At 44.3% G+C, this 12,811-nt stretch overlaps 1 protein-coding gene across 4 annotated transcripts in view; it reads left to right on the top strand.

Moving 5' to 3' along the window:
• The window catches only part of NR2C2 (nuclear receptor subfamily 2 group C member 2), a 121,129-nt gene extending 110,566 nt beyond the window's left edge, over positions 1–10,563 (top strand). For 2 of the 4 annotated variants that reach the window (XM_087431557.1, XM_014796773.2), the window contains 2 exons: positions 652–757; positions 4,023–10,563. In XM_087431557.1, the coding sequence (XP_087287683.1) occupies positions 652–757; positions 4,023–4,197 (281 nt within the window). In that variant the 3' untranslated portion in view covers positions 4,198–10,563. The remainder of the gene's footprint in view (positions 1–651; positions 758–4,022) is intronic. The other 2 variants (XM_004442432.3, XM_087431558.1) reach the window with 1 other exon arrangement.
• Positions 10,564–12,811: the final 2,248 nt, after the last annotated feature.

Here is a 12,811-nt window from a genome sequence, read left to right on the forward strand (position 1 = left end):
TTACCCACTATCTGTGTAGGGCAGTAGTAGCAGCTGCTGCAGGGCATGCCGAAAGGTGTGGTCACAGCAGATGAAGAAGAGGCAGCAGGACTTGGGTGGAAAGTAAAAGATGAGCAGGCCGCCTCACTCACTCCCCCTCAGCTGTTCTCTCGGAGCCTCCAGAGAGGTCGCTTGGGCTGACTGTTGTCCTGACCATTGTCCTTGACAGCTGGGGTTGGACACAGCCTTACTTCTCCCCTCGTCCCTAGCCCTCCGCTCATGAACAACAAAACAGCTAATAAAAATTGGAGAAATTAAGTGATTAAATATCAATAAAATAAATGATAATTTCTAATCTCATGTGACAGTTTTAAAATCTGTGTGTTTTCTCAAGTAGTAGGAAGCCAGGTGTCCAGAACCACTCAGGTGGGGCTGTGAGGCTGGTGTGACCACACAGGAGCCCAGCCCCATCCTTGGAACCTTCAGGCCTTGGCAGAGCACAGAGCAGAACAGTGTTTTAACAATAATATCCAAAGCAGATCAGCCCTCAGAGTTCAATCTGTTGTACTTGAGAAATTTGCCAGAAGTTTGACTAAAAATAAGTACTAAGAAGTCTGCAAGTGAGGCTTTCCAAATACAGAGGGCAATTTCGGGGGAATTTTCTCTTTTCAGATCATCCAGGTTTGACTAGCACAAGCCAGATTGAAAAATTCCAAGAAAAGGCACAGATGGAGCTGCAGGACTATGTTCAGAAAACCTACTCGGAGGACACCTACCGGTGAGGCACACAGGCACACGCTCTTGCTGGGGCAAGAAGCTGGATCTGTAGTTGCAAATATAAAGTATGTTAGCCTTCCCATTTCTAGCAGCCTAGTAGAGCCTCCGCTTGATCACACTTTAATTCTTGCATTTGATGGGTGGTAATGGAGTGTGGAAAGTGCTAGGTGGGAGGGTCAGGAATCCTGAGCCATTCCAGTGTTGCTGGGTAGACTGTGAGCAAGACCATGGGTTGCTCTACTTTAAGTCAAGGGGTTGGAGTAATGCTGTCTGATCTCCTCTGGGGCTGACATTGTGCATGAGGCGTGAGTTCTCATGGAGACTCCCCTTGTCCAGAATAGAAGCTCTGCCCCTCTGGTCTGCATCCACTGAAGAGGCAGGACTAGAGTACTTGACAGAAAAGTTTTCATTGACAGAAACCAAATCTGACCCCTATAAAGGAGGCAGATATATGGGTATAAATGAGCTTTTCTCATACTGGTTTGAACAGGAAAGTTGTTCTGAAGTAGGGCAGAGAGCCTGGCAGGCTGTCCAGCCAAGGAGTGGATGAGCTCTTTCCTCATGGCCGTTTCTGACCCAGTGGAAGCTACGTGAATTTCTGGGGTCCTGTCAAGCAAATTATTTAATATTTCCCTCCCCACCGTGTCCCCTCAGAGTAAACACTGGAGAGAAATTGACGGGGAAGATGCATGGCCCTGTTTTTCCCCAACTTGTGTCCCCTGTGCAGGCCTCAGCCTGCAGGTGCCCCGTGGAATGGAGATGCCCTAAGCCCACACCATTTCTCTGGTGTGACTGGGGAGCCTTTGGCTGGCCCTGCTGGCAGAGATCCTGCCTCTACTTTAGGCACACCTCTGTGGCCTAGATGCAGCTTTTGTCAAAGCAGAATCCGTTTTCTGCGGGAATCACTGAAGACCTCATGTGAATCTAGAGTAACTTTAGCCTCAGTACATACAGAATGGGACTGTCAAGTAATGTACCCACACCCAGAACTCACACATCGAGCCAGGCGTGTGTGCAAGCCTATCCCCTGAGGAGGCCATGCGCCTACTTCCACACAGTGCCTCTGGCCAGAAGAGGCTGGAAATGCCTCTCTGGAGGCTGCTGGCAGAGCCACAGCACACTAGAATCACCTTGACAACAGCAGCTCTCTGGCCTTCGAAAGTAGATGTTTGTGAAAAAATCCTGAGTCACTCCTGGTCCAGTCAGGGATCCCAGAGAAGAGGAGGGCAAGCCAGGTGATTTGGGGCCAAAAATGAAATTAGGGAGGCTTTCCTTCTTTTTTTTTTTTTTTTTAAAGTTATTTTTATTTATTTATTTATTTATTTATTGTGCTTGAGGAAGATTGTCCCTGATTGTCCCATCTGTGCCAGTCTTTCCTGTTCAAACCTGTATGTTTTGTATGTGGGATGCCGCCACAGCATGGCTTGATGAGCAGTGTGTAGATCCGCACCCGGGATGCAAACCTTTGAACCCCAGGCCGCTGAAGCGGAGCGTGTGAACTTAACCACTACGCCACTGGGCTGGCCTTCTTACAAAAGTCAAAGACAGTTCCCAAAGAAAAGGCCCTAGAATGGTTTACATCCTGTTTGCACATTTTTTCAGTCTCTCCCATCCTTATGCCTTTTCTCATACTGTTTGTTCTTTCTGAAATACCCTCCCATTCTTTGCATCTCTGCTGATAGAAACCTTAGCCAGCTTCTAAGGCACAGCTGACATGTTCCACACTCCAGGAAGTCCTCCCTGATTTACCCTTGCTGACTTCCTGAGACCCTTCAGCCTGTCAGCCCATCCAGCTCTGTGGTGGTGTCCCCTTATACCTCTGTGTGCCCTGCAAGACTCACAGGGGCTGGGCAAATGGATGATGGTGCTGGAATGCTACTTGCATAATATGAATATATTTTCCCTTTTCAAAAATAACATAATGTTAACTAGCAAAAAATTAGAACATTCTGGAAAGCAAACAGAAAACTTTTAACTCCATGTAAATACCACCATCCAGAGATACCTGTGAATGTTTTATGTATTTACTTCCAGAAATTTTTTGTGTATGTGTAATTGGAATCATAAAAGACAAAGTAAGGTTTTGTAACCTTTTTTTCATTTAATATTCAATGAACATACATATTCTTCATCATTTTCCATGGCTAAGGAGATGCTATAATTTCTTGAACATTTCACTCCTGATGAGAGTGTCAGTTGTTTCCAGACTGGGTTGATGCTGCAGTAGGCGTCCTTGCTCACACACTTTCTGCACTGGTGTAGAATGGCTGATCACACGGGATGTTTCAGATACAGTGTCCACTGGCCCACCAGGATAGGGTCCTGGTGTGCCCTCCCACCCAGGATCTTTTCAAAACGAAAACAATTTCATTACTTTATTTTTAATTATAATGTTAAACGAACACTGGAAATTAGGGCAATACAAAAAAAGTTTTAATAGGTAAAAGCACTCCAAATCCCAATACCCAGAGGCCAACCATTAGCATTCTGGTGAACATCCTTCCAAATACTTTACTTACACATGTACACACAAATAAATATACACAAGTGAGACTGTGCTGTATTTGCTGCTTCACAACCTCCTTTTAAGTTTTTATTCAGATGTATGTCATGGACTTCTTTCTGTCCTTATCAATGAATATAGATCTTTATCATCCTTTTTAATGAGTATGGAGTAATTTGTTATATGGAGATACCATACTTTATTTTAACCTATCCTCTATTGATTTCCAAATTTTTCTTTTTTTTCTTTTTGAGGATCAGCCCTGAGCTAACATCCGATGCTGATCCTCCTCTTTTTTTTTTTTTTTTGCCAAGGAAGACTGGCCCTGAGCTAACATCCATGCCCATCTTCCTCTACTTTATATGGGACACTGCCACAGCATGGCTTGACAAGCGGTGTGTCGGTGCGCACCCAGGGTCTAAACCTGCGAACCCTAGGCTGCCAAAGTGGAGCATGTGCACTTAACCACTTGCGCCACCTGGGCAGGCCCCCAAATTTTTCTTTTTGATGGAGGTGGGGAGAGTTGTTATAAACAATGAAGGGAACATATTTGTACATACATCTTTGCACTCACTTGTTTGATGTTTTTCACATGATAAATTTCTACAGGAGGAACTGTTGAAATCAGAAAAACAAGGGGTGTTTTTGGTTGGATCTGTTTGGTTGAATTCCGAGCAGTGCAGACAGGGCCCCTGGGAGCCTGTCCAGGGAAAAGTGTGAAGGGCAGGGAACCCCTCTTCTCTAACAACCCTCCTTCTTACAGATTGGCCCGGATTCTCGTCCGCCTGCCAGCACTCAGGCTGATGAGCTCCAACATAACAGAAGAACTTTTTTTTACTGGTCTCATTGGCAATGTTTCGATAGACAGCATAATCCCCTACATCCTCAAGATGGAGACAGCAGAATATAATGGCCAGATCACCGGAGCCAGTCTATAGTGCACACCACACACCTGTCAAGGAGCAAAAGGATCCTCCCAGGACCGCTCACATACAAAGAAAATAAAGTAGTGGTATTTTGGTATGTGCAAATATTTCCAGTATGTTAGCCATTTCCCACCTGGTTTCTTCTTATCTGTTAATCCTAGACAGTAACAACTAAAAGACTAGTAGGATCCTTTCCTGCCATAAGAAATGTTTTAATGCCTTTTGATGAAGCAGATTTTGGAACAATCTTTTAACTCAATTTGTATTTAGAAATTCTCAAAGGGCAAAAAACTAAAAGTTTTATAATGTCAGAGACTAGTATTAAAGAAAACTAAAAGAACCTAAGAGAACAGTATGTGTGTATATATATTAAAAATGTCCTTGGAATTAATAGCTACTAATTACCAGGGTAATAATATTAGCACTTTCTAAGCACTTCTTATCAATGCGTAATGTTAGCAACATCTTGCCTATGGGCAGCGCAAGTGTAAAACTGTGTATGTCTTGCCGAGATGCTATGATTTCTGTGAAAACGCACTAGGGTACAGGAGACAATCATTTATGTTTAAGAAAAGGCATCATTCCTAATTGTATGCACACTGGTGGTGTTGAGCTAAATTCCTCTGAATGAATGAAAACGTGGCCTATCTGTATCATGCAGTTAAGTGGGAGTGTGGTAGTACAATCCGTGGTGACCCAAACCAGAAGCTTTCTCAGCCATAGAGTTGATGCTTGTCAGGTTCCCTGACCTCTGGTCCTGGTCTGTGAGGGGCATCTGCAGGCTCCTCTAAACGTGGGGCTCTCTTCTGATGCCTGGTTCTCAGAATTGGATTGCAAGCAGTCAGACATCAACTGCCAATTCCTGCAGCAACTGAAAACATCCCCACACCACCTCTGCCACTCATGGCCCATGGAGCCTTCTGACCAAAAAATGCAAGGTGGGCATTTTGAACCCTTGACACTACTTCCTGAATAGAATTTGGGGCGGCTGCACATTGTTCAGATGGGGGAGTGTGAAGATTCCCTTCTCAGGGGTTTCCATTCCAAATGCCCCCTTGAGAAGGGCTTGTATTCCTGCAGTTCGGTCAGAACTGTGCAGTGAGGTGGAGTGGGACAGGCAGGATCTTGCTGCCGGGCCAGGGTTGTGGTAGTGAAGCTGAATGGAAGGTTTCTCTGTTGACCTTAAATATCGGGGTTTTTCAGAACGTCTCCAGACTCAGCTTCTCTGTTGGCTGAGCCTTTCAGTGGTACTAGCACACCGTGCACTTTGATTCCCCTAGGTGTGTGCCAGCAAACCACCCCTGGAGCATTTTAGATGATGGATGCAGAAGCAGGCTGCCTGCTCCTTAGAAAACAACCTTTAATTCCCAAAGTTGTCTTCTTTCTCCTTATAAGCTATAGCGACCATCATTTACGAGAACAGAATGCAGTTATAAGGAAGTTAAATCTAGAGAAGAGCACCCATAAATTCCCTGGATGTGAGTAAGCAGCAAGCATTTTTCCTGTTTGGGAAAAGTGGCACGTCCAACCCTGGGTCAGGCACTTTGTATTTTCTTTTTGGATAGCCCAGATTAAGAAAATACAGTGTAAGGTTAAATTTGCATCTGTTGAACCTTTTGATCAGATGATATCCAAAAATATCCAGTGCACTCCCCTGCCTCTCAGGCACTTCCTGGTCTGTCTTGGGCCCTCAGTCAAGGTGGTTGCCTCGGGTGCTATGCATGGGTGCCCGGCCAGCCGGCCACAGGCTTACAACAAAACAGGATGCTTTATTCTGAAGGAAGTGTTAGCATCATTTTATGAAAGTCACTAGTGGGAATTACATGGGGACAGTATCTCCAACTGCTAAATTCCTGTTTGGATTTACTTATATCATTTATAGTTCATGCCTTGGAAGCAAATTTTGGAGAATTCTGGGGGTGCCCATTATAAAATGATAGAAAAGATTTAATTTTGCCAGCTTAAATTTTTGGTTTTCTAACTTTGAAATGATTTAAATTTCAAAATTAAGACAAAAAACTGGCCAAGACAATGGAGTTAGGGCGAGTCTGTTTCATTTCTGCTTGTGAAGGATTTTAGCAGAGGGCATTGTGAAGCAGGTTTACGCATCTTACACAGTGAGTTGCCTATTTTTCTGTTCCTCTGATTTTTGAATGTAAGAATGTCTGGTGATCACGTAGCAGTTCCCTGGGAATACATGTTGTGTCACATCTTTCAGATCTGAGTTCTTGGTGTTGGTGAAAAGGTCCACACTGGCCAGCTCCCCTCATTTCCTGGGCAGGCCCTGCGAGTCCTGTGTCCATTAGGCTTTTAGACTCAAGTCACCTTAAGATATTGGGACAGCTTAGCCAAGACCTAGACTGAGGTCCTATGCCATGTGTTGGGAAGAGAAGGTAATAACCAGCAGGAAGACAGTGAACACTGAGATGAGGAAGTGCCACACTCCAGCAAGACAGCCCTGGAGAAAAATCAATTTAGCTTGGAAAGTTGCTGATTCTAACCTGGTCCTGCCTCGATTCCCTCTGCTGGTGATGGCTGATTCCAGTGGACCATTTTGGGCTTTGAACACACCTCATTAGTTTCCCAGATCCTCTTGACCTTACTTTGAAGTCGTCTTTTCCTTAAGGATCATCTCCACATAACCTGAATTCTCGCTGCCCCAAATCATTTCAAGCCTTTGACAGCAGGTCCATTCCATCTCTTGTCAAATTGGTTAGGAGAAGTAAGCCCAAAGTCAAGATTTATTTAAAGGGATCCCAAACAAATATTTGGGCTCAGCTTTCACAAGGCTTTTAACCCTTGTTAGTAGTTGGTGCAACTCTAGCTTTAGTGAAGTAAGGCCAGCCTTCTGCCCCCTGAATCCCTGAGTGAAATAAGCCAGTAGCAGGATTCTTTGCCATGTAGCCTATTCACATGCCCCTTCCACTGGCCTCACCATTCCTCCCTTAGTGAGGAGAGAGGTACACTGGCTAAGAGAGGGGGGACAGACACACACCATCACTTGTTGATGAAGTGGGCTCTTTTCCAGCAGTATTTCAGATAATGTTGGACAGTTAATGTTGAAATTTGTGGAGCTCATTACATATAATCATAAAACAGGACAGGAGCAGACTTAGAAACTAAGACCAAATTACTCAAGCAAATAATACTTTCCAAGTTATTCTTAGAAAGTACTTTTAAGGAAGTATGTTACCACCCTTCTAACTTGAGATTTGTGTGTGTGTTGGGGAGTTACAATATTTATTGTCTAACCTCTGCCATGAGGCTGTGGTTGGGATTCTTTTGTTGTTTGGGTTTTTATATTTAATTTCAGGTGTAGTCACTTGTTATAAGATGTACTATGTAATTGCCCTCAATTGTCAGTATTAAATATGGACTCTGTTCAGAGGCAGTTGCCACCAGCCATGGTGATAGCGATGGCCATGTCTACTCCGGCTCCCTAATATGGCAGCAACACCCTCACTAGAGCTGAGGCTTGTAGCCATGCTACATACTTACTTAGCTGTTGTGCTTGTTTGGCAGAGAGCTGCTACAGGGAGCCAAGAACTAGAAGGGCTCTAGCTGTATCTAGTGCTTTTACTCTGGGAAAAAACCCACATCCCAATCCTCTGGGGCAATTTCCAGCAGAGCAGTCCTGCTCCCAGCCTGCTGTCTGCCTGACAAGGAGCCCTTGGCTATGGATCCAAGTTCCAGGACCTGATCAGATTCAAGTCCAGAAGCTTGTTGCCCACTTTGCAGTGGAGATGGCCTTTGTGCAATGGGGCTGTAGATGACCATTCAACTCTTCTGTAAGCCCAGGTCATTAAGTGTCATCTTCTGACATCCACTTTTATCCCGGGAGGGCAGTGCCCTTTAGTCTCTAGAAAGGGCTGAACAGGCAGGGCAAATGCCCCACATGCTTCCTTCGTCCCACTTCCATTCTCTAGATTGTGCGGCTCTTCAAAAATGTCTTAACTTGGATGTAAATTTGTAAAGCCAACTCCTATCTCCTCAGTCAAGACAGAGTGGGTTTGGGTCTTTCTTTTGTACCCAGGGTTCTGGACCTCCTCACGTGTGCCTCCCACCAGCGTGCACTTCTGCATGTCCAGCCCTGGGGTCCCTTCAGCAGCATTGTGTGTGTACAGATTTATAGGCTTATATGACTGAATGAATGTACATGTGTTTATATATTCTATATATGTACAGTGTATATAGTGTGTGTGTACATAGATGTATATTATGTATACAGACGTGTAGCCATGTATCCAAACTTTCCTTATGTTTTAAAGAGAGTCTATGATAGAGTTGCTAAAGTAAACTGATGTAGATGTTCAAACATCCGTCAGCAGGATGGATTTGCTGAGATTTTAACTCCATTTTCCTTTGGGTGAGCCTGGCTGGGAAAGGCCTTGACGTCAGAATCTCCACTCAGCACCAGGGAAAGTTCCAGACACAAAAAAAGTCCAGGAAGCTGGAAGACAGTTTATCCTAATGTCCAAAACTAGGTGGCGATCCTTAACTTGGTTGTCACACACCTATATGGTATGGCTTAACTGGAAGGAACTTGGTAGGTAGAGCTGTCGGCCTTCCCAGATACTCGCTCTGTCACATGGTCCAGAGACGGGCATTGTGGTCAGAGATGCAGAATGGTCCACGTCATAGGGCCTGATTCCCAGTGTGGTGGCAGTTTCCCACGCTTGCTCTGGACTCAGTCAGCAAACAGTGGGCACTGCCCTGTGACTAAATAGCGATTCCCATCTCTCTAATGCTTGAAAAATAAGCATGAATGTTGATGGCTAACTTTTATTTCATATAAAAGTTACAAACCTTAAATTACTTCTCAAACTGCAGCATGTGAATAAAATCCACTGACTTAAAATCCTTTCTGTAAATAATGATTTAAAAATTTCAGATAAAAATTGCATTTTAATATGGGTATGTGTGCCCTTAAAGCTACAGATGCCAAATTTTCCTTGTCCAGGTCTATTCTGATGAATTCCGCCCCTTAATCAGGCTTTAAACAGACATGGCACTTGGGAGCCAGGGCCCAGCCCAGCAGTAGTTGCTCGCAGACCTGGTAAGCAGGGGCCTGCCAGGCAGGAAGATTGAGAGCTGGCTTGCTGAAAGAAATCACTGGATAACTGCAAAAACTCACATAATCCACGATTTTTTTTCTTTTTTAATAAGCTATTGAAATGTTTGAGAACACTTCATTGAGACCATAGTACTCAGTGCCTTCTGTGAGACAGTGGGTTATTTAGCCGTCAGCTTCCCCTATTTTTGATGTAAAGAAAACTCCTGCTACTTCTCTGGCTTCATCCAACAGTGATTGTTCAACCTTTCCCACGTCCTTGCCTGTCATGACAATCACACTATTAAAGATGACTTCCCAGTTAAAACACAAGTGGAAGCTTGACAGTCTCTAAATGAATCTTTACAATAAAAATTCTTCTTTGGGGCTACTTAACAGCAATCTAAGAATAATAAAACTGTGAGCTTAAAAAAAAGTATCTTGGGGGAGATGGGATATTTTTAATGCCCACCTATACTTTCAGTTGAGAAGCAAATAATTTTGGTGTCTCAGTATTTATACAAACAACACAGAAAAAAATGCTATAAAAAATGCTGAAAAAATGTTCAGCAATATTTAGCAATTGACTGTGATAAAGCTTAATATTTGGATAACTTTCGAAAGTAGTAGGCTTTACATTAAAAATAGCTCTTCCTTAGGAAAGTATACTCAGTTATTTCAATGACCAGAGCATTCATGGACCTGAATGCTGCTGCCACATGCAACTCAAGTGCTGGGATATTTTTCTACAGTCTCCATTCTCCCAATTATCTTGTAAACCAGTGTTCAGCTAGTTTTATAAATGAAAAGCTGCACATTTTTCATAGGACAAACCACAGTTCTTACCTGTAGTCAGGCCTCTGTGTTGGAATGTAGCTGCATTACCAGCCCTTTGAAAAGACATGTTAAAGGACAATTCAGGTGTTAGATCTTCTTGGGACCGTTTCTGTAACCTCTGCCCTTCACAATATAGAAAATATTATTTATGCCATTACATTTTAATTCCAGGTTTAAAACCTGTTGAAAGCTGTAGCTTGAAATCAGCTTTGTTTATGCGATGGCATTTAAAAATAGCATGTTCTTTTTAAACTGAATTTTATATCTAATCATCAATGTCTTCAGTCTTGAAGAATTTGCATTGTTGTGTTTGTATATAGAGTATTGCAGTGCATGAATTAGCTTTATGCATTTTATTAAATGCTATTTCAATGTGGCATTATTGTTGTGGCTTAATACTACTACCTAAATGAGGTTTATACTATTAAAAGTGAATTAAAGACTAATGTGCATCCTGCTCATCATTTCTTCTCATGATAGTAGTAACACCTGACCCCAGAGGCACTCAGAATGCTCTCACTGGAACCCCGAGCAGGCGGCGAGGAAGCAGCCTGGTAGTCAGAACCCTACAGCTCTCACCTCACCCCAGCCTCGGCCAGAAATGACTTAGCCCTTTATGGTCCATTTGATGGTCTCCTGGACTTGTAAATACCTTTAGTGGGAAAGGCGTGGCCTTTTCCAGTGGGGCCACTCCTTGTTGTGTAGGTCAAAAAGCCACATGGACGTTTCTGGAGCAGAGCACGGCCTGGGCTGCCAGACCACACTGACTGCCATCCTCACTCGGAGAGCCAGGTCTCAAACCAGCAGGCTCAGCCTGTGATGCTATTTGCTATCCAGGGTAAAAATGTGTTCAAGTTTCAAAAGTTGGAAAGAACTTGCTCATTATGTCATCTGACTTCTCATTTTACAGGTGAGGATTCTGAGGTCTAAAGTCAGATTCTTGGCAGAACCCACTGGCAGCCAAAGAGCTTTAAATGGCTCTGCCAGGTAGTGCTCAAAATGAAAAGAAAATTGGGCACTTCAGAGGAACAAAGTTAAAAACCATCTGGTGAACACTGCTTGTGCAAATAAAATTAAGAAACAGTGTGTCAATTACAAAATCTTCATAGCAATCTTCTCTACTAATTTTCTCCCATTTCTGTAAATTTTAAACCCACCTTCTATCACTATTAAAGTAGGAAATGGAAGAAAAAGGTTTGAAGAGAATAATGCCCCCCAGTGGTGTTTATTTCCAGGAATCGTTATCTGCTGCCTAAGAAATTGTCTATGCAGTGACAGCGGCGCTGTCCCATCAGGCACTGGACATTTATTCTCTCTCTAAAGAGGGGTCATTATTACCTTGGTTCAGGGGGGGGGTCCTCCTGTTTAGCAAACTTTTTGGGCCCCCTGTGGGCCATGGAGGGAAGGAATGCTTCCATAAGGCTTTCTGTCTCACTAGTTGTGAAAAAAAAAGACCAAAAGGAACAAACTCTTTCTGAAAAGTCCTGGCAGCTGGTGTGAAGGCCATGGCTGCAATCAGCTGGGTGAGGTTATTAGAAACACTGTAGGAACTGAAATCAGAACCCACAGGAAAGATTAGAATGGAGGATAGATTTCTCTTCCCACCCTCCAAAATGGTGATGGGGGAGAGGGCGCCAAGGTGTTGAATTTCAATCAGACACAACCCTAGCAAGCCTGCGATCATTCAAGGAGCACCTGCCCATTACACATTAGACCTACATGCCCACCTTCCCCTCCCAACCCCCATAAGCCATCACCCTGAATACAGGTCTAGTGCGAAATCACAGTAAACCATAACTTGAGCATCAAAATTCTCCCAATTTAATGGATTAATCTCCAACATTTATATAAAACATTCCAGTGTCACATCATTTCCCATGGCTAACTACCTTATGGGGCAGCAACTGCCTTTATTCCCATTGCACAGAGAGCTTTAGGCCTTGCTTGGCCAAGGCTCTACTCAGCAGAGGGACTCAGACTTTGACCCTGCTCTTCTAAGCCACACTGTCTTGCTGCATGCCATAAGACAAAGTCTCCTTGTCTGTGTTCCCATGGGTCTGTGGTCCAGCTGGTCCTTCACTTTTGACCAAGTAAACCCATTCTTATGGTGACCCTGGAGGGCTCTGGTGTCTCCTGAGGGCTGAAACTAGCATAACTAAAGTGACAGCAAAAGTGACAGCAATATCAGTGCCCTGTGAGGAAAGAAGTACTACGCAGACCTTCAGTAATCCCACACGCCCATTCAAAGCCTTAGTGAGTGAGGACTGAATGGGCAAGGGCAAACTGAGAGGCAGCCTCCAGCACCAGCCCTCAGGGCAGGGCCCCAAGTTTCAACCAGGCAGCACCTCCTTTCCTCCTTCATGGTCTGTAAACCTACCTGCTAATGGGCACGGGGCTGGGGCCGCAGGGCCGGCAGTGGCTGACTCACCAGTGGGCACATTCCTGATGGAGGCTGGTCTGTCTGCCAGCCACTGGGGCCTCCTGCATCTCTGGCACACCCACGACCAGGCCCCTCAGGAGGAAAGGGTCAGTGGGCTTTAATTTAAAAAGTGAGCACTGCACAAAACTTGCCCTGGGATTTCTGAAAAACACCCAAAGAACCTGAATGGAGGGGACGTCCATACAGACGGCCCCAGCCTGACCCAACCATGGCAGCTCCTAATTCTCCAGAGCAGGGTCTGGAAGAAGAGTCGAAGCCAATGGAGACCAGGAAAGGGCCGCAGGACCAAGACAGAGATG

This window comes from Ceratotherium simum, chromosome 5, assembly GCF_057802395.1.
Source record: "Ceratotherium simum simum isolate JZ-2026a chromosome 5, ASM5780239v1, whole genome shotgun sequence".
NCBI lineage: Eukaryota > Metazoa > Chordata > Mammalia > Perissodactyla > Rhinocerotidae > Ceratotherium > Ceratotherium simum.